Below are 27,821 nucleotides of genomic sequence, written 5' to 3' on the forward strand. Positions count from 1 at the left end.
CCAATCAATTTTTTTTGTAGTTTGCATCGACTAAATAAATTGAGTATGTTATGTCACGTGGACAACGCTCAACAACGGGAAACCAGTTTGAGTTTTCTGGTCACAGGAAGACTAAAAACTGACTAAAACCACCGTGTTGAATGTTTTCATTCAACACGGTGAAATGTTTTTTTTTACATTTTATTGCAGCAGTGCTGTTCTGTGGTATCTTTCTGAAAGGCGCCAGCATTTCTAGCATCACAGTGACTGTATTTTTTCAAACCACCGAATGTTCACCTAAAATTCGGTTACAGCACGGCTTAAAAATGTATTTAAAATGGACCGAATATCAGCGTAATGTTAGTGTGCCCGACCGTATATGAAAAGGGAGGGGAGGCGAGGCTGTATTACCGCTGAGTTGGCTTCCTCATTGTTATTTACTTGGGTGGTGGGCATATAAAGTCACGTGTGAGAAAGTTAAATGCAGAAAATAACGACTAAGTTAGTGCAGCAATTGTAAGTTAACTAGACTGATGTAACAGATAACGTTAATGGGACAAATCCCGGTGGGCTGTAGCGTCATGGTCCGTTAAAAGAACGCTGTCTCTCAGGGTGAGTTCACATCATGTCGTAACTTAATTGTCCAAACTACAATATTACTGCGTGTAAAAAAATCTACATTATTGGTGTCTCTGTATAAGTGCAAAGTTCAAAAGTTGTAAAGCACTCGCATTTTAAATCAATTAATTGTCTGTCATTCTTATGACTCAAAGAAATTATGAAGAATTCAGCAAGATGTTTTTAAACTGTAATGTTTTATCAGTCAGTCACGTTTATGTGTGCACATTTTTTCCTTTGTTATTGCCATGAATATTAGCTCTAACCTGTTATTCTTTATATTTGTGTCTTCAGGATGTTGCTGATCAACCTATTTGTGTTCAAAATGAATTAGCAGAGGAAGTGCTGAAGATCTACCTGCTTCAGAAAGATTGGTCAGTCACCGATGTAGGCATTGTGATTGAGGGTGGTGGTGTCCTCAACAAACTCTGTGATCTTAGCAGAGCCTGCTGCTATCTTATGGGATTGACATATGCCTTGGACCTGCGATACCCCAAGAACATTAAATATACTTTGGAGGTCTTCCAAAAACTTTTCCTGGAGCTGAACCCACTTAAACTTTTAACCAAGGTACAGACACTAAAACATTACTTGATTACATAGATTGTTGTCCATCATCCATGTGTTTTATAATTGTTAAAATGCATTTTGGATGGGTGTTATCTAATGTTAGGTGTAAATTGTACTCTTGATTTTACTCTAAATTAAATTGGCTTCAGGCCAGTTAAGTTTTGTAAGGCCAAAAGGTTGATGAATTTTGTATGTTTGTTAGTCCCCATATGAGTCCAGTAGCTAAAATTAAAATGTTTTCAATGTTGTCATTGTTAAAGTATGCCAGGTTGATTAATGACATGTCACTGGTCTAATGTGGAATATAAATGTATTAATGTATAACTTTGTAATTTTTGAAGAATTTCAGTTCAGCGGCTGAAATTTGTATTTAAGTTTTTTTGGAATTGTAGTCATGATCAAATTTGACAAATAAATGTTTAAAATGATGTGGTGGTTTTTTTTATTTTGGTTTTTGTACTCATGGACTGAATGGTAAATACAGTTTTAATACAGAGTTAAATATAGGACATTTGTATATACAGCATGTAAATGAAATCTACCCGTAAATTAAAGTAATTTTTAGTGTTTTTGATTTACTATCAAATTACTAGTGTTTAGCGATTTTAATTATATTTACTCAATTTTATTTATTATATCAGTTCATTTAATTATTTAAATCTATTAACATTTTTTTAGTCACATTTATTTAACTTTTAAAGTATATTTCAATGATTTCACAGCTTTCAAATTTACTCAATTTTTTTAAGTGTAAAAATGCTTCACCAAAAAAATTGAGTAGATCATAGTAATCGTTTTTTTACAAGGTCCCCTGGTGGTCTAGTGGTTAAGATGCAGCGCTCCCACCGCTGCGACCCGGGTTCGATTCCCGGTCAGGGAACCATCCCCAGCCACTCTTAGTGCCGGTCCCAAGCCCGGATAAATTGGGGAGGGTTGCGTTCGGAAGGGCATCCAGCGTAAAACATGTGCCAAATCAAACGTGCGGAGGATCCGCTGTGGCGACCCCTAACGGGAGAAGCCGAAAAGAAACTATAGTAATCGTTTTTACAGTGTGGATCCTCAATGGTAGAGCCAGCAGTCACAGGAGCTCAGAAAAGAAGCTTGAAGCGTCCTTTGCCGAATAATGATGATGCCTATGAATTACTTTTAAAACGAGACTCTGAAAGAGCAGAAGCACAGATACTCCTGGCAGAGGAACAAATCAAGCTGACCAAACTGCAGCAAACCAAAGCAAAACTTCAGATCCGCCTCCTAAAAGCAGAGCTTGGAAATGCTGGTCTCTCCTCCTCAGATGAAACAGAACCCTAAACGTTCTTTATTTTGCAATTTTGAACAGCTTGTCCACTTAGTTTCAATGTTTTTGGACTAACCTCACAAGGCTTGGATAAAGTATATGTTCCTTTGTATTTAATTTGCTTGATGCGCCTGTTCAGAACTGTGTAAGTGAACCATTTATTTGTGCAGATGAAATATTTGAGGTAAAGAGCAAGATCGTATGAGAGGACACCCTCAAAAATGTCATGACCAAGACATGGGGGCATGCCAGGTGTGCAAACATCAAGGTTTTGTAAAGAATTAAACACAGACCTGAACTTTATCCCCTGTACTTCTGACACATCTCTTTCCAGCTGTTCTGCGGCAGATCTATAGGTTTCTGGAGTCCTCTGAGGTCCACAGACTGCTGGATCAGCACCCTAAAATTCAGTTTAACAGACAATATCTGCATGAATACTCTGATGAACTGAAATTTTCTGTAAAACCCCCAATACAATGAGAGCCCAGGTTGACTCCAGCAATGCAGTAGAGAGCTCCCATCACAACAATTTTGTCTGCCATCGGTATGCCATTCTCCTCTAGTACTTTTAAATCGTTTAGGAGTTCTGAAAAAACTTTGTCATGGCCAAATTCCTTAAAATACTTCTCCCTACACAGTAAAACTAGCTGCATATGATCAGCATTCAACCGGGCATGGGGAGGAATGTTGAGTAGAGAGAAGTACACAGCCAAAACCTTGTGCTTCTTTTTTTGCAGAACCAAGTGGGTTCACTACTTCAAATGCATCCTGGTATAGAACCAGCTTGAGACAATTTGGATTTTCTTTAAAAAATGTGCTTGACACAAACATGTCTCCATCACAACAGTCACTGAGAACATCTGATCTTGAAACATCAGGATCCACTGATATGAGACCTTGCCAAAAACTAGATTCCAGTATATTCTTCAAAGTATTTAGCACAGGAACATAAGCAAATCTCTCAGTTCTGTTCTCGTCTCTGCCCAGGAATACTTTTTTTGGTTCAACATACTTAAACACATCTTTAAAGCACTGAACTCTTGAGTAAGCAGTTCTCATAGGTCCTGTGTGACAAGCAGAGAACAAGTAAAACAGATTGTTTTACTGTGTCACAGATTTTTATAACATCCTCATCTGAAACTGACATATCTTTTAGAAGTGAGCTTAGTCTATTCAATGTATACATCTGTCCCAATTCATGTATATTTTGTATTTCTTTAACAATTGTTTGAATGGTAGATGCTGGCAGAAGATGCTGTCCCTGTAGTTTAATGTAAAACATGCATACATTTCTGAGATACAGGTCACTGAAATTAGGCCCATACATACAAGGAATTTCTGTATCTGACACACTGGCAGCTTCCTGAATGGTGGCACTTGTAGTTGGACTCTCTGACTGAGTATCTTTGTTTGAACCCCAAATCACATTTTCTAAACATTTGTGTTTTCTAGTCATATGGGAGGAAAATGAAGATTTTACAGAGAACACACTTTGACATCCTCTCACTGGACAAGTCACATGTCGTCCCTCATCTATGTGTTCCTTTAAGTGAGCAATCAAAGCTTTAGTTCCCTCACACTGGCGTTCACATAGTGAAATGGTACAATTCAATACCATAAGGGAAGTACTGTCTGGGTGTGCGAGTAGGTGCATAAATAAGCTTCAGTTAGTTCAGAATGCAGCAGCAAGAGTCCTCACTAGATCTAGGAAATATGACCACATCACCCCTGTATTAATCAGTCTACACTGGCTCCCAATCAAATCTCGCATTGATTATAAAATTCTACTACTGACATATAAAGTACTTAATGGTCTCGCACCACCGTATCTGAGTGAACTTCTGTACCAGTATGATCCTCCACGCCTACTTAGATCAAAAGGTGCAGGCTATCTGTTGGTTCCTCCAATAATGAAGATTACAGCAGGGGGCAGATCTTTCTCTTATAAAGCCCCGCAGTTAAGGAACAGCCTTCCAACCAGTGTTCGGGACTCAGACACAGTCTCAGTGTTCAAGTCGAGGTTGAAAACATATTTATTTAGTCAAGCCTTTAATCAGTAGATTTTTTTTCAGGTAAAGGCTCAGATCTGGAGGGAACATTGATATAGAGTGTTTGGTGAACTGGGATATTTGTACGCTGTCGTCCACTCACATTCACGTGTTCACTCAGGTTTGTTGATGGTGGTGTGGTGGGCCGTCTCTTATCCCAGAGATCCCTCATGTCTGTGTTGCCTTCTGGTTCTCCCTTTTAGTTATGCTGCCATAGCGAGTCTTGCCGGAGTCCAAACTGCACAGTGACTTTAACTCTCTTGCAACAATAGGTACACTTAATAATCCATATCCTTCTCTTCCTGTCACCCTCTTCTCTCTCTCTCTCTCTCTCTCTCTCTCTCTCTCTCTCTCTCTCTCTCTCTCTCTCTCTCTCTCTCTCTCTCTCTCTCTCTCGGTCGAGTTAAACATGCTCCTGAGGCTCCAGTGACCACTGTTCCTGCCCCTCTCCCCCCCCGTGGATCTTCCCACTTCATCCAGGCCTGCCTGGATTGGACTGTAGTTGATGTCAACAGTCTCCTACACTGACTCAGAAATACACTTCGCTTTTGATCATCATCACTGCACCCCGCAACATTGTATACCCGCCACAAATGGACATTCGGTGTAACCCAGATGAGAATGGGTTCCCTCTTGAGTCTGGTTCCTCTCAAGGTTTCTTCCTTATGCCATCTCGGGGAGTTTTTCCTTGCCACAGTCGCCAGTCGCCACCGGCTTGCTCATCAGGGACAAACTTACTCATAAAGAACATATTCATTTTTAATCACCGCATTATCTGTGTAAAGCTGCTTTGAGACAATGTTCATTGTTAAAAGCGCTATACAAATAAAAATGAATTGAACTGAATTGAAGTATCGTTTTGCAGCACGCACCAGTGTGGTGGCGGTAGAAGTGAGACTTTAAAACGGCATATCGAGAAAACACCTGCTTACAGCTTACTTCTACACATTTAAAAATACACCGGGGTTCATTACGATGCAGTCTGCAATAAAAAAACATAAGCTTTCAGGGACTGAACCGATTCTCCACATATGCAGCAAGAATACATATTCCATAGAACACAGCTGTGAGGTTAACTAACTTACAGCTCTAGCCTGGTATCATAAAAAGCTGGAAAATCCAGGCTGCCTTTACCTAAAGCCTTAAAATGGAGTTACACTTATAAGACGGCCTACATTAATCCACACGTCTCTGAAACATCCACTACTGGCGTTAGAAGGCTGTTTTTTAGTGTGAGGTGGCTAACGTTAGTGCAGGACCTTGAGCTAAAGCTAACATAACTTTGCGCCTTCGCTGTCTGCAACACAACACTGTTCATAAAAAAACAAATTTAGATAATTTTCTTACCGAAGTAACTGAAGACGACCTGTGGTTGATGTTAAATCCAAGAAAATGGAAAAAAACTTGGTGAAAACGATGATGCTGTAGTCCAAAGGGAGCGGGGCTGCAAAGACGTTAATTGCCTGATGGAGCCTGATGCAGTGCGCTGATTGGTCCGTTTGAATTCAGGCGCCCTGATGTGAAAGATTTCAGGGGGGAAACGATTTTGGATGAGATACTTTTAAAATCATACAGTTCTATTTTCCCTAAGGAAAGAAAAGACAAGAGCTTTGAGGATGGATTCGGACTGTACTTAATTCCAACAGTCTGCTACACTGACTTAGGACTACAGTTAAAAAAAAAAAAAAACATTCGCTGCCACCAAGATGAGGATGGGTTCCCTCTTAAGTCTGGATCCTCTTAAGCTTTCTTCCTTATGCAATCTGAGGAAGTTTTTCCCTGCCACAGTTGCCACCAGTTTGCTCATCAGGGACAAACTTACACTTATAAAGAACAATTTTATTGATTCTATCTTACCACATTATCTGTGTTAAGCTGCTTTGAGACAATGTCTATTGTTTAAAGCACTATACAAATAAAAATGAATTGAATTGAATACCCCACTGTCCCATTTACTCATTGCCCCACCTGTCCCATCTACCCCATCTGCCTCACTGCCCCATCTTCCCCATCTGCCCCTCTGTTTATTTACATTTGCAGCATTTAGCAGATGTACAAAACTCCATTTTCCCTTGTCCAGAGTGACCAGCAGTTCTGTTTTGCTGGGGTTGAGTTTTAATTGATGAGCAGTCATCCATGAAGATATGTCTGTCAAGCATGCCGAGATCCGAGCGGAAGCTGTGGTATCTGGGGGAGGAAATAAAAGATGAGTTAAGTGTCATCTTCATAGCAGTGGTAAGAAAACTATGTGAGTATATGACTTCACCAATTGAGTGGGTATAGAGGGCGAAAAGGAGGGGACCAAGTGCAGAGGACAGCAGTGGGACACAAGTGGTGAGTCTGCACCAGGCAGATGTGTATCCCCTCCATGTTACCGACCTTTGAACGAACTTTCAGGTGGGAAGCAAACCATTCCAATGCTGTTCCACAGATACCAAGGCTCCTAAGGGTAGACAAAAGAGTCTTGTGATTGACTGTGGAAGATAAGTACAGATGACAGCTTGACTGATCGAGCAGCATGTAGTTTTCTCAGAAACAGCCAAAGGGCCATCTCTGTGGAATGTGCTGCTTTGAAACCAGACTGGTTTGGATCATGGAGTTTGTTCTGTGAGAGATAGACAGAGAGTTGGTTAAAAACAGTGCGTTCCAGAGATTTAGAAAGAACGGAAAGAAGCAATACTGTATACTGTAGTTGTTGATGTCTGATGGATCCAGAGCAGGTTTTTTAAAAATGGGAATGACCCTTGCTTGCTTGAAGGTAGTTGGCACATAGTCAGATGTTAAGGACCCGTTGATGATTGTGGATATCTTGTGAGATGGTCTGAAGCATAGTTGAAGGGATTGGATCCAGAGGGCTGGTGGTGGAATTGCAAGATTGGATGTATCTCATCTGATGTTAAGGTTAAGAAGCTTGACAACGAAGGAGTAGGGGATTTCTGGCTGTGTTGTGTAGTCATTGTTGGGGAGGAAGTGAAGGTCTGGCAGATTTCCTTAATCTTCTCATCATAGAAGGAGGCAAATTCATTAGCAGTCAGTGAAGATGGAGCAGGTGTGGCAGGGGGGTTGAGTAGTGAAGAGATGATGTTTTGGAGCTTACAAGGATCTTGTGCAGAGGCACATCCGAAGAATATTTGGTCAGGAGAGCATGGTAAGGTCTACATCGAGTTGTGATTTTTTCCACTTCCTCTTTTTGCTGATCTTGATCATATATTAGACCAAGATGGCGGCGCGAGTACCTCGCCAGGCTCAGGGTCTCTCCAGAATCTGCAATTCTGCTGTATTTCTGTTGCTTTTCTCGGGTCTGTTCATGCAGAACAGCTGTGCCTATACACCGTACACCCAACATGAGCTTTTGGATATTGGTTTATGACTTCCCGACAGTTTTATTGACAACCTTAAACTCTTTCCTGAGATCACCAGAACACCCGAGGCTGCTCACTCTACCCGGCCGGGCGGAAGTGCTCGCACCATTATTACAGCAGCTTATATTCCCCCAGATGCTGATGCCAAGCTTGCTATGAAAGAACTTTATAAAAATCAGCTTTTCTCGGATATCCTGGTGAACTTCTACCACTGCGCAATAGAAAGCATCCTGACCAGGGACAATCCCCCCCCTCTGTCCCCCCCCGGGATTTACGCCCATGGGGAGATGTAGCAGATTATTAATAAATAAAAGATTATTTTAAAAAATCGCACTCTCTATTATATGTATTCTCTATTATATGAAAAATATATGTATGTATACCTAAATAATTGTGCATTTAGAAACAGTTGAGTTCCCCTCCCCTTCCTCACAGTGGTTTGACCCACTGCCTGCTTTCCCAGTTTATCTCACCTGCTCTACACACACACGAGTCAGGTGTGTGGCTGCAGCTCAATTAATGTTCAACTCCATTAACTAGGGTATTTTATTGCAGACTCATTCATAAATTAGTTGCGGCAAAAATGCTGATTAGTGATGTAATTTTCCATGAATCTGCTATATTAGCGATTAAAATATGACTTATCTAGTTAACGTTAGCTTGTTTACAATAGCTTGTAGCATAGTGCACTGCAGCTAACACGCCAAAGCTGTTTCCCATGCAGTGGTTTTTTTGGGACGACTTGGTATAATGTTAATTTAACATTAACGGCCACAATTAGCATATTGTTTAGCTGTGCATTTACTAAATGAGCACTGTGCTACAGCCGAACTGACCCCACTGTATTTTTATAATCAATTTCTATTCTGTTCTTAAGTGTCTAAATTAATTTGTAAATAAAATGTTAAACCATTTTTTTTATTCCTTGTTTTTATTGTTGTGATTATTTTTTTTATGGTAGTTTTACCTAATTTATGTAAAGCAGTTTAAATTATCATTGTAATTGATGCAGTCTCCATGCTACAATAATAATAATAGAAACAAAGTTTTTCACTGTGGGGACATATCTTTATACTGTAAGTACAATTTGACTGTATTATTTGTGTCCCCCTTCAAAAATTGCTTATGAGAAATTTTATATTTATTGTCCCCCCCTACTGTTAAATGAAATTTACACCCATGCATCTCCCCACCACACCTCACACTTCGTTATTGCACTAATGGACTGTCTACACAAAACTATGCTCATTTGCACACTTGCTCTTTTTTTGCATTGCTGCTCACCATTGCTTAACTTACCACCTGTAAACTTTAGTTTATAGTAATAGCCATCTGTATATAGTGTTCATAGTACATACAGTGAGGAAAATAAGTATTTGAACATCCTGCTATTTTGCAAGTTCTCCCACTTAGAAATCATGGAGGGGTCTGAAATTGTCATCGTAGGTGCATGTCCACTGTGAGAGACATAATCTAAAAAAAATATCCAGAAATCACAATGTATGATTTTTAAACTATTTATTTGTATGATACAGCTGCAAATAAGTATTTGAACACCTGAGAAAGTCAATGTTAATATTTTGTACAGTAGCCTTTGTTTGCAATTACAGAGGTCAAACGTTTCCTGTAGTTTTTCACCAGGTTTGCACACACTGCAGGAGGGATTTTGGCCCACTCCTCCACACAGATCTTCTCTAGATCAGTCAGGTTTCTGGCCTGTCGCTAAGAAACACGGAGTTTGAGCTCCCTCCAAAGATTCTCTATTGGGTTTAGGTCTGGAGACTGGCTAGGCCACGCCAGAACCTTGATATGCTTCTTACAGAGCCACTCCTTGGTTATCCTGGCTGTGTGTTTCGGGTCATTGTCATGTTGGAAGACCCAGCCTCGACCCATCTTCAATGCTCTAACTGAGGGAAGGAGGTTGTTCCCCAAAATCTCGCAATACATGGCCCCGGTCATCCTTTCCTTAATACAGTGCAGTCGCCCTGTCCCATGTGCAGAAAAACACCCCCAAAGCATGATGCTACCACCCCCATGCTTCACAGTAGGGATGGTGTTCTTGAGATGGCACTCATTATTGTTCTTCCTCCAAACACGTTTAGTGGAATTATGACCCAAAAGTTTTATTTTGGTCTCATCTGACCACATGACTTTCTCCCATGACTCCTCTGGATCATCCAAATGGTCATTGGCAAACTTAAGACGTGCCTGGACATGTGCTGGTTTAAGCAGGGGAACCCTTGGTGCCATGCATGATTTCAAACCATGACGTCTTAGTGTATTACCAACAGTAACCTTGGTAATGGTGGTCCCAGCTCTTTTCAGGTCATTGACCAGCTCCTCCCGTGTAGTTCTGGGCTGATTTCTCATCTTCCTTAGGATCATTGAGACCCCACGAGGTGAGATCTTGCATGGAGCCCCAGTCCGAGGGAGATTGACAGTCATGTTTAGCTTCTTCCATTTTCTAATGATTGCTCCAACAGTGTACCTTTTTTCACCAAGCTGCTTGGCAATTTCCCTGTAGCCCTTTCCAGCCTTGTGGAGGTGTACAATTTTGTCTCTAGTGTCTTTGGACAGCTCTTTGGTCTTGGCCATGTTAGTAGTTGGATTCTTAGTGATTGTATGGGGTGGACAGATGTCTTTATGCAGCTATTGACCTTATACAGGTGCATCTAATTTAGGATAATAAATGTAGTGTAGGTGGACATTTTAAAGGCAGACTAACAGGTCTTTGAGGGTCAGAATTCTAGCTGATAGACAGGTGTTCAAATACTTATTTGCAGCTGTATCATACAAATAAATAGTTTAAAAATCATATATTGAGATTTCTGGAATTTTTTTTTTAGATTATGTCTCTCACAGTGGACATGCACCTACGAAGACAATTTCAGACCCCTCCATGATTTCTAAGTGGGAGAACTTGCAAAATAGCAGGGTGTTCAAATACTTATTTTCCTCACTGTATATATTCATCTGTATATTATGTTCATAGTACATATATATTCATCTGTATATTATGTTCATAGTACATACACATCTGTAAATTACTGTTTATAGTCCTATAATACCATTTTATTTTATTTATTTAACTCATGTAAACACTGTATATCCTGCACTTGCTGCTATTGCACTCTCATTAGACCCAAACTGTATTTCGTTGCCTTGTACTTGTGCATGTGTAACGACAATAAAGTGAATCTAATCTAATCTAATCTGAGTTTTTGCCAGTTGCTGTGCAAAACTTCTGACAGCCACGGCGTGGGACAAGAAGTCTTCTTGGGTTTTGTTGGGGCAGAGGAGGTCCATGGTTAAGGAAAGAGAGGAGAGGAAGGAGTCAGTAGCAAAGTCCAAGGGTAGAAAGGAAAAGGAGTCAGGGTCAGGAAGAGATGAAAAACTACAGGAAGCTACAGAGGAGGAAGAGATGAAGTGAAGGTAAGGACGCATAAGAGAGACATGTAAATTGTTTTTAGGTAATATAGGAAGAGTGATTAAAAAGGAAACCAAGTGATGATCAGAAATTTGAAGTGTAGTGGCAGTCATGTCTGTATCTAGGAAAGGGAAAAAAAGAAAAAACCAAGAGAACCAGGTCCAGGGCATTTCCTACCTACCTACCAAAGACAGGAGGCAGGATGACTGAAGTTTGTCAGTTGGGAGGTTGAAGTCACCAAGAACTGTCAGAGGGGTGCTGTCAGAAGTGAAAGTAGTGAGGAGTGTGTCCATCTCTTCTAGGAAGTCTCCAAGGGGAGGGTGGTAGATGACAATGATGAAAAGGTTGATTGGAGGGGCAACTAAAACTGCATGGAATTAAAAAGAAGACATGGTTAGATGAGACAAAGAGAGTGGTGTGAAACATCATCTCTGTGACAACAGTAAACCCGTACCACCACCTCTACCGGTTTCTCTTGGTGAGTGAGAGAAAGCATAGGCAGACGACAGAGCAGCTGGTGTAGCAGTGTTCTGTGGGGATATCCAGGTCTCAGTAAGTGCCAGAAAGTCGAAGGCATAGTGGAAATCCAAGGCTGTGATACAGTCAGCTTTCCTTACAGCAGACTGGCAATTCCAGAGCCCACCTACCACCACTGTTTGAGATTTAAACAACAGGTTAGATGAAGTTACTGGCAATGTGACCACTGTTCTGTGGATTGGAACATCTGTGTCTCTAAGAGGTGACTACAGAGATGGGTTTAAGACACATGACCGATCTCCAAATTTGAGATCTATGTATGAATTTTAAGAACACAAAAGAACAATATATGTACTAATAAATAAACACTAAGCGTTACTGGCCTTAGGAGGGTTACCTAAGATTAGGCTGGTTACACCTTCAATATAAGTGAGTAAGCCCTGCCCACAATTCACACCTTAAGTGAGACTGAAACTACCCTTGACTATTCACCTGATAGAACTAATAAGCACAGAGGAACACTCTATAATCAACTGAGTTAAGTAGATAAACAAAGTCAGAATCCTACTTCACCAGAAGAGAGTAGATTCTGGATAGAGCTAAAGCACACTGTCCCATTTTTCCCATGCCCCGTTGTCCCATATTTTCCATTTGTCTCACTGTCCCATCTACTCCACTGCATCATCTGTCCCATCTACATCTGTCCGTATCTATATATATATATATATATATATATATATATATATATATATATATATATATATATATATATATATATATATATATATATGTGTGCGTGTGTGTGTGTGTGTGTGTGTGTGTGTGTGTGTGTTTGTGTGTGAGTGTACAGTTGTGTGTAGATGTTCTTAGTACCAATTACTGGTGTGATCACAGATTTGTAGAGTTTTTGCCAGATCTGAATGGGGAATGAAGTGTTGTGAAGTTTGGATGTAAGAGTGTAGAATGCTCTGTGTGTGTGTATCTGTGAGTGTATGGTTTGGTTTAATCTCCTGCACTGCTGAGGGTCACACTCAATTGGGTAATGGTTTGTGTCAGAGTATTGTGATACCCAGTGTGAAGTGTTTTTTAGAGTTCTCTAAAATTAGAGCTAATTCATTTATAATGAAGTTGAACAGAGCTGGACTTAGACAGCACCCCTGTTTCACCCCACACTCATTAAAAGATGTCAGTACTTTTCTGTTCAATCTTTGTAGCACACTCACATTCCAAGTACATTGATTTAAGTATATTACATATTTTTCTTCCAATCCCAGACAGGAGTAGTTTAAACATAAGCCCTTCATGTCAGACTAAAATACCTTAAAGACTAAAATACCTAAATATGAAAAAAGTAATAATATTGGCCTTTTTGGTTTTGATGGTAGAGTTTATGATGGTGTGTAGAGTGAAAAAGTGGTCTGTGGTATATTTGTGGAAAAAAACCAGTTTGGGTTTTATGTTTTAGCAAAAATGTGATAATTTGTGTATTCAGAATACTACAGATCACTCCACCAATGCTGGGGTCAAATTTGTCATTGTTTTTCAGAAACAGTGTAATGAAGCCTTGGTTCCAGGTTTTTGGGAAATTGCCAGTGTCCAGAATCAGTTCAATAATTTGTTTAGGATTTTGGGATTACTAGATTTAATAATTTCATTGCTGATGTTATCTCGCCCACATTATTCTTTTAACTTAATGTGTATTTTGGCCTTAGAGAGTCATATTTTTTTACAGGATACTAGCGTGTTTTAATGGCAGTTTCTATTTGACTGCATCTTCTCTCTTTGTCTGATTGTTCAGGGGTGTCATGGTTGAATAAATCTGTAGTAGTTTTTGAAAATTGCTCTGTTTTGTATAGATGTATTTTTCAGTTGAATAGTCCAGGTTAGTGTATATATATTCCAGAATAATATTTGATTAATAGCTTCTATTCTGTTTAATTTGGAGTTTAGATGTTGTTCTGTCTTGTTTTTCATATGACTTTAATGTTGTTGTGTCCTGGTGTCTGTACTGTGTGTTTGTAAGCTCTTTATGTTTATTTTCAGTATTTTTCTTAGTTGTAGTCTTGAGATCACAGTCTTTTCATTAAACCATTCCTGTTTCACTTAGTTTTTTAGTTTTTTCCACCTAATTGGTTGGTTGAAGTGTAAAGATTAATAACAGTGTTATCAGTGGTGGGACGTCAGGGCCAGCAAAGCCTTCTCTGCTGGCCTAAACACTAATATTAGTTCCATCAAATTGTATTCATTTATTCACAAAAGTCTATTATCTTCAACTTTTGTTTCCAAAGCCTGAGGAACATAGACCATATATATATATATATATATATATATATATATATATATATATATATATATATATATATATATATATATATATATATATATATATATATATATATAATTAGTTATGATACAGTTTCATGAATTACTAAATTCGTTTTTTTTTAGGTGAACTACATGACCCGAGCATGAGTGTTCTCAAGTCACATGACATTAGCATGGCTAAACTGGTTTATGCTAGCTGAGCTAATTCTGTGTGCTAACAGAGATGTTTATGTTGCTTGCCCAGAAATTAGGAAGTTATTTTCCCCCTTATTTTCACATTGTCAGCTATTTCTTGTGCTAGTATGTGAGCAAACTGCTACGAGTTGATAACATTAACCTAGAAATCAGTAAAATGCACTAATTGAACACAGAAAATACACAACCTTTATTTATTACTGATTAACAGACAATTTGATTTTTCAAGGAAATTACATCATCTTTGTCTTCATCACTACCATCATTATCATGTTGAGGTTAATGTTGGTTTTCTGTCTTATGCCTGGTGAAGAAAATGGAGTGACACATTATGAAGGAAATTCAACACAGTGAGACGCTTTTCTCATTTCTGTCTCACATTATGTGTCTATCTGTCAGTCTCTTTATTTATCTGTCTGTCTGGGATGGATGGTAGCTTGCTGCTGAACACTACAGGAGGATGAGTTTCACTCAGACATTACAGTTTCATGCAGATATATTAAGTTGTGATCAGGTGATATTTATATTCATGTAATTAAGATTACACAGTGTGTGTGTGTGTGTGTGTGTGTGTGTGTGTGTGTGTGTGTGTGTGTGTGAACAGCAGTGGTGAGACGAACAAATGCACTACACAGGATCCTTCTTCTCTCGCTGAGCGATTCGGCTGAGCTTCATCTCGGTCAGCTGGATGTAGCGGATCACATTGGTATCTATTATACACACACAGACAAACAATTTTACAAAGACTGAAATACATTAGCATTAATGTTTGTAACTGTGTGTGTGTGTGTGTGTGTGTGTGTGTGTGTATGTATGTGTGTGTGTGTGTGTGTGTGTGTGTGTGTGTGTGTGTGTGTGTGTGTGTGTGTGCTATGACCTGTGGGTTCCTGTTTGTGGGACTCCTGCAGGTAGTGTAGGGCAGAGTTATAGTCTCCCAGGTGATAATAGGCCACGCCTGAGCGGTACAGAGCTTTAAAGTTCTCTCCCTCCTTCCTGAGAACCTTCAAACAGTACTCCTTCACCCGCTCATAATTCACCAGCTCCATCTGTAACAGACATGCTACACACATACACACACGCAAACACACTCTCTTGTTCAGAGTTACAGTTTGATGTCATAGCTACATGTGATGCTCATGTCTGTGTTAGTGATGATGTCCTAGCAGGTCTTGCTGAAGTTTCTGCTGATTACTCTGACCTTAATATTATATTACAATAAACACCTAATCATTTCCATCTGTCTCTCCCTCCCTCTTTACTTTTTCTCTCTCCCTTTCTCTCTCTCTCCTCCCCATTCTCTGTTGAGCTACAAATGCTCCTGAGATAGCAGTGACCCTGTCCCCTTCTGCTCTTTCGGATCCATCCTGATGCTCTGAGTTCTGAACTCCTCCCTCCTGCTGAGGATGATCCACATGGACAGACAGAAAGTACATGAGATGACTGTGGATGGTAAATGTTTAGTTACAATGACGATGGCTTTGGGCTAGATAGAAAAGATTTCTACCCAAGCCTCCATCAGTACACAGATGATAACAAAATAGACTTTATCAGAAACTGTGATGATGGATATTTGGTGTGTAGCATATGAATCCAGTTCCTCCCCACATGTTGTCTTAGGGAGTTTTTTTTTCCTCACAACATCACCTCACCTAAAACTGCTTTGTGACTGCTACAGTACCGAAAATAACTTCGACAGACCTTCTCCACATTGTACATACTGAAGTATACAAACTATGAAAGAACACACATGAATTTATGTAGTAAACAAAAACTTGTTAAAGAACACAGAATATGTTTTATATTTTATAGATTCCAAAGTTATTCTTTGAATAAGCTTTAAGGACAGCGCGGCAAACTCATGGCATTCTCTCATCGGATCCACAAGGTCGTCACCTGAGTTCCGGAAGCCACCATTCAGCTAGACGGGCTAACCGCGTTTCATGCTAACAGAAATGCGGCTCCGTTCGGTAAGACTCGTGGTGGTGGCATGTGTGTTTATATCAACACGGAATGGTGCAAGAACTCTGTGCTTGTCTCACGCTATTGCTAATCGCTAGTGGAGTTTGTGACTGTTAGATGCAGACCGTTTTATTTACCACGGGAATTCACCACTGTGGCTGCAACCAACGGCGATTCCATCAACTTGGAGGAGTACACATCATCAGTGACCAGCTACATCAGCAAGTGCATTGATGACATAACCATCTCCAAGACCGTCACTACATGCTCTAACCAGAAGCCATGGATGACTGCAAAAGTGCATGTGCTGCTGAAACAAAGAGACTCTGCCTTCAGACAAGAGGGGACAAGACAGCCTTAAGAACAGTAAGGGCCAAACTGTCCCGTGCCATCAGAGAGGCGAAGCACCCACACGCAAAGAAAATCCACGACCACTTTCAGGACAGCGGAGACACCCGGCGCATGTTGCAGGGCATCCAGGTGATCATGAACTACAAGACAACATCACCTGCTTGTGACTTTGACGCCTCCCTCCCAGATGCGCTGAACGACTTCTACGCCTGGTTTGAGGTACAGAACAACGTGTAGGTAAGGAAGACCACCCCTCCTCCCAGTGACCAGGTGCTCTGTCTAACCACAGCTGAAATGAGGAAAACTCTATGCAAAGTTAACCCACGGAAGTCTGCTAGACCAGATAACATTGGTGGATCCTGGACTTCCTGACTGAGAGACCTCAATCAGTCCGGATCGGGAACAGCATCTCCAGCACCACCACACTGAGCACCCTCAGGGCTGTGTGCTCAGCCCCCTGCTGTTCTCTCTGCTGACTCATGACTGTGCAATGCACAGCTCAAACCACATCGTCAAAGTTTGCAGATGACACGAACATGGTGGGTCTTTATCAGCAAGAACGATGAGTCAGCATACAGAGAGGAGGTGCACCATTTAACAGCCTGGTGTGGAGCCAACAACCTGTCTCTGAACCTTGACCAAACCTAAGAGATGGTCACACAAAATCATTTAAGTTCATTTCTTTTCCTCATTAATGTACACATAGCACCCCATATTGACAGAAAAACACAGAATTTTTGACATTTTTGCAGATTTATTAAAAAAGAAAAACTGAAATATCACATGGTCATATTCAGACCCTTTACTGTGACACTCATATATTTAACTCAGGTGCTATCCATTTCTTCTGATCATCCATGAGATGGTTCTACACCTTCATTTGAGTCCAGAAATGTTTAATTATACTGATTAGACTTAATTAGGAAAGCCACACACCAGTCTATATAAGGCACAGATCTGGCCAAGGTTACAAAAAAATTCTGCTGCACTTAAGGTTCCTAGGAGCACAGTGGCCTCCATAATCCTTAAATGGAAGATGTTTGGGACGACCAGAACCCTTCCTAGAGCTGGCTGTCCGGCCAAACTGAGCTATCGGGGGAGAAGAGCCATGGTGAGAGAGGTAAAGAAGAACCCAAAGATCACTGTGGCTGAGCTCCAGAGATGCAGTCGGGAGATGGGAGAAAGTTGTAGAAAGTCAACCATCACTGCAGCCCTCCACCAGTCGGGGCTTTATGGCAAAGTGGCCTGATGGAAGCCTCTCCTCAGTGCAAGACACATGAAAGCCTGCATGGAGTTTGCTAAAAAAAAAAGGACTCCAAGATGGTGAGAAATAAGATTCTCTGGTCTGATGAGACCAATATAGAACTTTTTGGCCTTAATTCTAAGCGGAATGTGTGGAGAAAACCAGGCACTGCTCATCACCTGTCCAGTACAGTCTCAACAATGAAGCATGGTGGTGGCAGTATCATGTTGTGGGGGTGTTTTTCAGCTGCAGGGACAGGACAACTGGGTGCAATTGAGGGAAAGATGAATGCGGCCAAGTACAAGGATATCCTGGACGAAAATCTTCTCCAGAGTGCTCTGGACCTCAGACAAGACAATGACCCTAAGCACACAGCTAAAATAACGAAGGAGTGGCTTCACAACAACTCCGTGACTGTTCTTGAATGGCCCAGCCAGAGCCTGACTTAAACCCAATTGAGCATCTCTGGAGAGACCTAAAAATGGCTGTCCACCAACGTGTACCATCCAACCTGACAGAACTGGAGAGGATCTGCAAGGAGGAATGGCAGAAGATCCACAAATCCAGGTGTGAAAAACTTGTTGCATCTTTCCCAAAAAGACTCCTGTATTAGATCAAAAGGGTGCTTCTACTAAATACTGAGCAAAGGGTCTGAATACTTAGGATCACGTGCAATTTCAGTTTTACTTTTTTTTTATAAATCTGCAACAATGTCAACAATTCTGTGTTTTTCTGTCAATATGGGGTGCTATGTGTACATTAATGAGGAAGAAAAATGAACTTAAATGATTTTAGCAAATGGCTGCAATATAACAAAGAGTGAAAAATTTAAGGGGGTCTGAATACTTTCCGTACCCACTGTATATCTGTGTGTATATCTCGGGTAAGGTGTGTGTGTGAGGTGTGTGTGTGTGTGTGTGTGTGTGTGTGTGTGTGTGTGTGTGTGTATATGTATGTATCTGTGTGAGGCGTGTGTGTGTGTGTGTGTGTGTGTGTGTGTGTGTATTTGTATGAGGTGTCTGCGTTTGTATGTGTTGTACCTGCCAGACTGTTGTAACACTCCAGCTCTGCGCTCTCGGCCGCTCCTCGCTGTTCCTCTGTTAGTCCCGACCTGTTTGGAGATCTCGCGCTGACGTCAGCGTCCCCGAACCCGAGCGCGCGGCCCAGTCCTTTCATCTCGAGCAGCGCGCGGTGGTATTTCCCGATGGCCTCGCGGTACTTCTTGTCTCGGTAACACTGCGTGCCCTGCGTCTTAAAGTCCAGCGCGCGCTTCAGCTGCTCGTCAGGCTCGCGCGCACCGACTGCATGGTGATGATGGTGATGATGGTGGTGGTGATGAAGATGATGGTGGTGCTGCTGCTGATGCTGTTGCAGAGAACGGATCTCACGCGCGCGCACACCGGCGGAAAGCTGAGCGCGCGGGGGAGGCTGCCGCAAAGAGCCGGTCACGCCCTCCGGAGCGATCTTCCCCTCACACCCGGACCGGTCCACACTCATCATCATCTCCGTGTGTGTGTGCGCGCGTGTGCGTGTATTTGTGCGTGCGCGCGAGTCCGAGCGTGTGTATCCCCCTTCCCTCCTGTTTATTCTCTCTGCAGCTCGCGCTCTATCCGGCGTGTCGTCATGTCTGTCGCGTGGTTCCGATGATATCTCCAAAGCCAAAAAAGAACCGGAACCAGAGCCGGTACATCACTTTTCATTTCATCTCTCTGTTTCTGATTCTAGGGAGCAGGAATGTCAGAAGCGCTCGAGCTCGGGATGCTGATTGCGTCTCTAGTGAGACTCTTGGAACAAAACACCGCCCACATCTGAAGCACTAACCCCGCCCGCATCTCAGTTTATACCATTAAATATAAGAATACAAATAAAATAATCTCTCGAATATGATAATTATGATTATTGTCATAAAGTAGGATGTGCAACTGTAATGCATGAGTTTACATGTCGAATGTACACTACCGAGCTAAATCTTTAGGCAGGTGTGAAGAAATGCTGTAAATTAAAAAGTTCATAATGTGTTTTTATCAATTAACAAAATGAAAAGTAAATGAACAAAGGATATTTCCAATCAAAACAATACTTGTGAAATTCTTTAATTTGTAAGGGCTTTTAATTCTTACACTCGCACAATTTGTTCAATTGCACAAATTCTGGGATTTTGTAGGATCAAAATCAGGTGTATGATTAACCAATTCTACCAAACAGTAAAAGAAAAACAGCTGTTTAGGAGCTTCAGACTGGTTGAGAAACACTAGTCAGGTGAGGTTGTGGAAGAGAGTTTCATGTTTCAGGTCCTCCACCATTGCAAGACTGAGCACAGCAACAAGGCACACTGTAGTTTTTCTGCATCAGCTAGATACCTTCCAGGCAAAGATCTCAAAGCAGACTAAAGTTTTAAGATGTGCTCTTCAAGTTATTTTTTTAAGAAGCACAAAGTAACCGGAGATGTTGAGAAGCATAGATGGAAGAATCGAGGGCAAAATGCCAAACCTCTGACATGGCAACAAGCTAAAGTGACTCAACTGCACAGGAAAACAGGAAATGGTGGCAGAAAAATGGCAGCAGGTGCTTTTGACTGATTTAAAATCTGAAATATTTGGCTGTAGCAGGGGACAGATTGTTCACTGAAGGGCTGGAGAGCGATCCAATAATGAGTGTCTGTAGACAACAGTGAAGCATGGTGGAGGTTTTCTAAAAGTTTGGGGCTGCATTTCTGCAAATGTAGTTATTTATTAATTATTTATTATGCAGTACCATCAGGGAGGCACCTGACTGGCCCCACATGTATTCTGCAGCAGGACAACTACCCCAAACATACAGCCAAAGTCTTTCAAAACTATCTTCAGTGTAGAGAAGAACAAGGATCTAATAGTGACCCCCCACAGAGCCATAAACTCAACATCACAGAGTCTGCCTGGGATTACCTGAAAAGACAGAAGGATGTGAGGAACCCACATCTACAGAAGATCTGTGGTTAATTATCTAAGATGTTCGGAACAAACTACCATCCTTCAAAAACTGTGTGCAAGTGTGTATAGAAGAGTTGATGCTGTTTTGCAGGTTAAGGGTGGTTACACCAAATACTGATTTGATTGGGATTTCTCTTCTTTTCATTTACATTCCAAAAATAAATAAACATAAACAATTAACACTTCCATTTTTGAAAACATTCCCACTTTACAGCATTTTTCCAGACCTGCTAAAATCTTTAGCACAGTACTCTATATATAATCTATTTATAAACTTTTTATAAGGTTGTATTAAATCAAGCAAGTCTCTAATATTCAATGTTGTAAAGTATTTGAGTAAATGTACTGCATTACTGTACTTAAGTAATTTATTGGTTAAGTAACTTTCTAGTTTTACTGACTTTGAAAGATCCAAACTTTTCACTCACTATAATTTAATTGACTAATTTTCAGTCCAAAAAGAGCTAGAACAAATTCTAACAGCTTTGAGACAGTTTTACTTTATCTAACAATATTTACCTTCAATTTATTTGTCCATCAAATATTAATGGTTCTTCTACTTTATGACATGATAGTCATTTTATTGGTTAACTAAAGATACCTCTTTTAAAAGATAGCTTTGCTATTTTGTCTTATTTTTTAACCAACTTTTTGATCTTTCTTTTATTCTGTTATTCTTGTTGAAATGGCTGTTGTGTTGTTGGTAATTGAAGTGTAGTTCAATGGGTAGAATTATGTACTCCGCAAACTCCGCACTGTAGGGTTAATATCCCTAATGATACATTATTCAACAATGTAGCATTATGGATATAAAACCTACAGTGCAGTGTTTCACCGGTAGATGGCACTAACTGATTGTACGTGACACACACACACACACACACACGCACGCACACACACACGTCATCACACCGCGACGCTTCATGCGGATGCTGTTCGTTGCTGAAGGACGCCGTATTATAATTTTTCTGTTTGGAGGTAAGTTCTGTTAGCCTTTATTCCGTTTTTAATGGTCAGTTTAATACAGTTGCAGATGTGCATGTAAATCTGTTGAAATGTGTTAATAAAGGAGAAGAGAAAAGCTGTGAGATGTGGAACTGAACAAAGCAGTTACAGGAGGAAATTATTACAGTGAGTTGCTGTATGAGCAAATATAAATACAATTATCTATATATATTTTTTATTTTTAGAATACAGCACCTTTATCTAAATTCATTATCAGAATAATGCGTTTCCTGGTTAAAAAATAAAAATAAAAATAAATAAATTATTTGTATTGCCCAATGTATAAAATTTTAAATTGTACACAAAGTAAGTGTAAAAGTACATAAAAAAATACAGGACAAATGTGAAAAAGTTTTCATTAAATGTTAAATATAGCAAATCACCAATTATAAATAAATTACAGAATGTAAACCTACAAATGAACAAAGTGAATTAAAAAGTTAGTACTAATAATAATAGTTTATTGTTTTACCAGATTTCAAATTCTTCAAGGATTAAATCTCTTCAATTTATTGAAATAATTTTATTTGGACTTGTTTTTAAAAAAAAAAAAAAAAACCTAAGAATAAGGGATTTTGATGAATAAATTTACTATAAAAAATATGAGATTTAGCAAGCAGTAATAAGAGATTATAAAAAAAAGTGCTCAGCTCTTGTCTTTTTCAATTTTATAGAAACCAAACAACTTATCATTAAAGAATAAAGAGAAATCTGAAAGCTAGTTAGAGTTTAAAATAAGATAAGAAGAACCCTAAAATAAGAAGACAAATCCCCAAAATGATGAAGAGCAGATTCATTAGGGGAAGCACAAAAGGAACAGCTGGTGTATATGTCTGACTTAAATCTCTTTAACTATGTTTTAGCTGGATCAAATCTCTGCAAAAGTTTAAATGAAATTTCCAATATGGTTAATAAAATTCTCCCAGTATGGCATTACATATGGAGTTGTTGTAAGCTCTTTTTGAAAGAGAGACTGAACTCTAAAGATACGTGCTGAAGGATGTGACAAAAAACCACAACTTTTCTTCTGGTGTTTCCAATGGGTCTGAAGGGGGATTTAACAGTCTCTCTTACGGGCATAAAAAACACCTTTAGGAATATTGCTCATAACAACAGAGAATCCTTTGGTAGTTACAATAAGAGTGTGGAATGTAATGATTTAAACACCAGGGTTACCACCCACTTTTGCTTTAAGCAGAGGGATGTGCTTTATTGCACAGGCTTACTCTGTGTGTGTGTGTGTGTGTGTGTGTGTGTGTGTGTGTGTGTGTGTGTGTGTGTGTGTGTTTACAGCAGGTGGAGGTTCTCATGGTGAAATGTCGGTGGCGTCTATATGTCATGCTCTCAGAGCATTTTCTCTCAGCTCCAGAGTTCTTTCATCTCTGGTGAGAACTGATCTCTCTTCCCTGCCCTCCTCTCTCTCCTTCTCCCTCCCTCCCTCCCCAATCTCTCTTCCTCTTACTCTCTCTCCCTCATATATGTATATGTTTATATGTATAATTAATATATACTGTTTGCCCTTTTGTAGTTGTGCCCCCCCCCTGCTGTGAGAGGTGTAGTGGGTGCAGCCACCCTGTTAAGACCACACCCTATTCGCTTCTTTACCACCACCATGCCCCGACCCCAAAACAGGACACATTGGAAACAGACGGAGAAATACACCATCCGGCCAATTGGAGTCAAGAAGACTGGAGGGAGGGACTACACAGGTACACCTGTCTTACCCTCTCACCTGTCCTTCTCTCTTGACCTTCTGTCTCTACCTCTCTCTTACTCGACTCACTCAGCCTTGTGCGTGTGTGTGTGTGCGTGTGCGTGTGTGAAAGAGAGAGAGAGAGAGAGAGAGAGAAAGAGAGAGAGAGCAATAAGACAGTAAGAGACAATCTGTGTGCATGACACAGGGTTAAACATGGGACTGCTCCTGATCTGCCCTTAGTAGTGCATATGTTTAGGGAGTATGGAACTGAATTTCAGATTCTAGAGCTCTTTAGAAGTAATGTGATCAGTCCTGAATAGCTTTGTGTTTGAGGCATGACAGCCACCCAGCCAGGATATTGGTGCACTCTAAAAGGCCAACTTTATTGCTATACCTTTAGGGAAGATTGTGAGGCAGGGCATCGGAGGGGGCCACAAGCAGAGGTACAGGATGATCGACTTTCAGCGGCTGCATTTCGAACTAGGGAAAGAGAAAGGCACACAAATCGAGGAGAGAGTCATTGAAGTGCGATACGATCCCTGCAGGTACACACACAAACACACACAGGCACAGGAACACACTGCAAGCCTTATGCTGCACACTAACCACTTTGCACTAATCACTACACACTAATCACTAAGACACAGGGACACACTACACACTTCATGCTACACACTCCACACTAACCACTTTGCACTAATCATTATATATATATATATATATATATATATATATATATGACAGTGACACATTGTGATAACGAGCTGTGTTCTTTAGGTCAGGTGATATTGCTCTGGTTGCTGGGGGAAACCGTAAACGTTGGATCATCGCCACAGAGAACATGAAGGCCGGTGACCTAATTAAAAGTTCTTCTGTGATTGGTCGGATGGCTGTGTTGGCAAACGAGGGTGACGCCCACCCACTAGGAGCACTTCCTGTAGGAACTCTGATCAATAACCTGGAGCTCCACCCAGGGAAAGGAGCACAGTACATCCGTGCAGCAGGTGTGTGTGTGTGTGTGTGCACGTGTGTGTGTCTCTGTAAGAGTACAATATATTTGCATGTTGCATGTGTAAGTGTGTGTGAGACTATTTTTAATGTGTGTGTGTGTGTGTGTGTGTGTGTGTGTGTGTGTGTGTTAAGGGACATGTGGTGTTCTCCTTCGTAAAGTGAACGGAACTGCAATCATTCAGTTGCCTTCAAAACAGCAGATTCAGGTAAGCTCTGCACACAGTCACATGACCCAGGTCTCTTCTCTGATTGGTCTTGTACAGAAGATTCCACTAGAGGGTGCAGCTGCTCTCTGTTTGTATCTCTGTCTATCTCTCTGGTTCTCTTTCTGTCTGTTCGTTTGTTTCTCTGTCTGCTTCATTCTGGGTCTGTGTGGCTGTTTCTCTGGCTGGCTGGCTGTCTGTCTGTTTCTCTGCCTGGCAGTCTCTGTATGTTAGTCTCTCTGCCTGTCTCTGTTTGTCTCTCTGTCTGTTTGTTTGTCTGTCTGTTTGTCTCCGTCTAGCAGCCTCTCTGTCTAGCGATCTCTGTCCGTCTCTCACTCTGGCTGTCTCTGTCTGTTTATCTCACTCTGTCTGGCTGTTTTGCTGTCTGTCTGTCTGTCTTGTCTGTCTGTCTGGCTGGCTGTTTTTCTGTCTTATTAATGAATGTTTTTGAACTTTTGCTCTCTGAACCCCTGATGCTGTCTCTCTGCAGGTGTGTGAGACATGTGTGGCGACGGTGGGCCGTGTGTCGAATGTAGACCATAATAAGCGAATAATAGGGAAGGCAGGAAGAAACCGCTGGCTTGGAATTAGACCGTCCAGTGGACTGTGGAAGAGAAAGGGTGGGTGGGCAGGGCGTAAGATCAGACCCCTCCCCCCACTGAAGAGTTATGTCAACCTGCCTTCTGTCTCTGTACAGCCATGATACACACCAGTGTGAGAGTGAGGGTGAGAGCGAGCAAGTATAGAACACGTGTTGAAGTGTAAAATAAATAAATAAATGTATAATTCTGCATTGTTGGTTATAAATCAGTAAATGTGAGTGTTGATCATGTGATTAGTAAATGTGTGAGTACTGAACGTGTGATCAGTAAATGTGTGAGTACTGAACGTGTGATCAGTAAATGTGTGAGTACTGAACGTGTGATCTTGTACTAATGGATCTGACAGAACGTCAGCTTTTATACAAATGTGTGAGTCTCAAGATTTAGATTACATAAATCTCCACTTCATCTGAATGTTTCCAGTCTTCTACTTTTTACTCACTGTACAACATACAACTTTATCTGAAATAACGCACAAAAAGAAACATCTGTCAACCAGCATTGTTTATTTCAAATGTAATAAAAAAAAATCTAAATGATTCATCAGAATATTTTAAATAAGGAAACAGGCCTAGAGAAACTTGACAAAAAAATTGGATTATAATGATGTTTCCAACTCTGTATTTTCTTTAATTATTATCTAACATGTCTTTAGTCCTGTAATGCAGAGGAGGGACATGGGGTATATCGGTAGAAAAATGCTGAGGATGGAGCCACCAGGAAAAAGAAAAATAGGAAGACCAAGGAGGAGGTTCATGGATGTGGTGAGGGAAGACATGCAGGTAGTTGATTTGAAAGAGGCAGATGTAGAGGACAGTGAGGTATGGAGACGGATGATCTGCTGTGGCGACCCCTAATGGTAGAAGCCAAAAGAAGAAGAAGAAGAAGATATAGTTCTGATAGACAGGAACGGTGATGATAATGAACACAATTAGTAGTTCACTAACACCACAGACACCAGGGGGCGCTCTGATACCACTTCCTTTATAACAGGAAAAATTGCACAGTTCTCTCTCTCTCTCTCTCTCTCTCTCTCTCTCTCTCTCTCTCTCTCTCTCTCTCTCTCTCTCTCTCTCTCTTCTCTTTTTAGGGTTCTGTCCAGGTGAGTGATTGTGGAGATAAACCTGTCTCTCACTCCTGACCTGTGAGCTGGATCTTGACTGTGTTCCAATTCTATTTTTACCACTTTCCCCATCCCCTTACCTCAGTGTGGAATCCTATTGGCTGCCATCTTAAATAGTAAGTAGTAAAAAGCTTCACTGTAGTAGAGATAGATCAGAGAGAGAGAGAGAGCATTTGGCACAGCAAGTGGTGCAAAAAATTAAATGAACTTGAAGTAGGTGATTAGATTCCCCAATTACCCACAAAGAACAGAGGAGACATGTTAGAGGAAGAATATGTGACTGTTGCAGTATATATATATATATATATATATATATATATATATATATATATATATATATATATATATATATATATATATATTAAAAGCTCACAATAAACCACTTGATTGTGTGTGTGTGTGTGACTGTGAAGATATTAGGTGTGTTGTAGATCAGTGGACCCCGGGCCCTGCGTCAATTGGTACCGGGCCACACAGAAAGAATACATAACTTACATTATTTTCGTTTTATTTATTATCTGATTCTGAATTATGTTTAATTTTGAAAAATTACCGGATTCTTTCCGCCACATCTGTCTATGACTTACTCTTGATGCATGTGATGATGCCTCGGTCACATGTCTTACCTCCACCTGCTCCCTTCTTAAAGTGTCTGTTACGGCCGCTAACACATCATACATTACCGCTAAACTGAACCTGTGGGCTGGATCATGGCCTTGGATCTGTATCTGTACTGACTGTGAGGTGTGTGTGTGTGTGTGTGTAAAAGTGTAAAAGAGAGAAACATCAGAATAGAGCTCTCTGACTTGGCTAACAGAACACACTACCTGATTAACAACAGATCCCAATGAGATCTGTGATGTAGCAGACGTTTAATACACAGCCTGAATCCTGAACAGTTGATGAAAAGTCGAGTGTGTTATCAGCGTTAGAGTTTGTAACGGTTCCCACGGAAACACAGTTCATTTTTTATTACCTACAACAGACACACACACACACACACACACACACACACACACACACACACACACACACACACACACACACACACAAGAACAAAGAGGATGTGTTGTAGGTCATGTGTCTGTTGCAGCATAAATATAAAAAAAGCTTACAATCAATGTCTAGTCTGTGTCTGTCTATTTGTCGTTCTGTTTTTCTTTCTCCCTGTCTGTGGGTCTGTCACTCTATCTTTCTCCCTATCTGTCTGTCTGTCTGTCTGTCTGTATGTTTCCCTGTTTTGCTGGTTCCCTTTGTCTGTCTGTCTCCCAATCTCCCTTCCCAATCTCCCTTGTCTGTCTGTGTCTGTCTGTCTGTCTGTCTGTCTGTCTGTCTGTCTGTCTGTCTGTCTGTCTGTCTGTCTC

General features: G+C 40.7%; 2 protein-coding genes and 1 long non-coding RNA gene across 4 annotated transcripts; 2 read left to right on the forward strand and 1 right to left on the reverse strand.

Moving 5' to 3' along the window:
- Window positions 1-248: 248 nt before the first annotated feature.
- LOC310725627 lies at window positions 249-1,595 on the forward strand. Its single transcript, XR_014533451.1, has 2 exons — window positions 249-591; window positions 892-1,595. It is a non-coding gene; the product is annotated as an uncharacterized lncRNA (long non-coding RNA).
- A 12,866-nt stretch (window positions 1,596-14,461) lies between these two features.
- On the reverse strand, window positions 14,462-19,685 carry ttc9 (tetratricopeptide repeat domain 9). The gene is made up of 3 exons (XM_083540122.1): window positions 18,889-19,685; window positions 15,173-15,355; window positions 14,462-15,005 (listed from the first exon to the last, which is right to left on the reverse strand). Exons 1-3 carry the CDS (start codon window positions 19,349-19,351, stop codon window positions 14,923-14,925), a joined length of 729 nt encoding a protein of 242 aa, XP_083396248.1. The 5' UTR covers window positions 19,352-19,685; the 3' UTR covers window positions 14,462-14,922.
- Window positions 19,686-21,711: 2,026 nt separating this feature from the next.
- Window positions 21,712-26,735, forward strand: mrpl2 (mitochondrial ribosomal protein L2). Of its 2 annotated transcripts, XM_083540086.1 has the most exons (8): window positions 21,712-21,795; window positions 23,116-23,207; window positions 23,351-23,531; window positions 23,919-24,063; window positions 24,296-24,522; window positions 24,662-24,735; window positions 25,223-25,452; window positions 26,425-26,735. In XM_083540086.1, the coding sequence occupies exons 1-7, from the start codon at window positions 21,741-21,743 to the stop codon at window positions 25,433-25,435; spliced, it is 987 nt and encodes a 328-aa protein (XP_083396212.1). In that variant the 5' UTR covers window positions 21,712-21,740; the 3' UTR covers window positions 25,436-25,452; window positions 26,425-26,735. The 2 variants fall into 2 exon arrangements, with proteins under 2 accessions (XP_083396212.1, XP_083396211.1); XM_083540085.1 differs by lacking the exon at window positions 26,425-26,735 and having other exon boundaries at window positions 25,223-25,748.
- The last annotated feature ends 1,086 nt before the right edge of the window (window positions 26,736-27,821 follow it).

The sequence above is a fragment of the Silurus aristotelis genome (genome assembly GCF_946808225.1).
Source record: "Silurus aristotelis genome assembly, chromosome: 4".
Classification (NCBI taxonomy): domain Eukaryota; kingdom Metazoa; phylum Chordata; class Actinopteri; order Siluriformes; family Siluridae; genus Silurus; species Silurus aristotelis.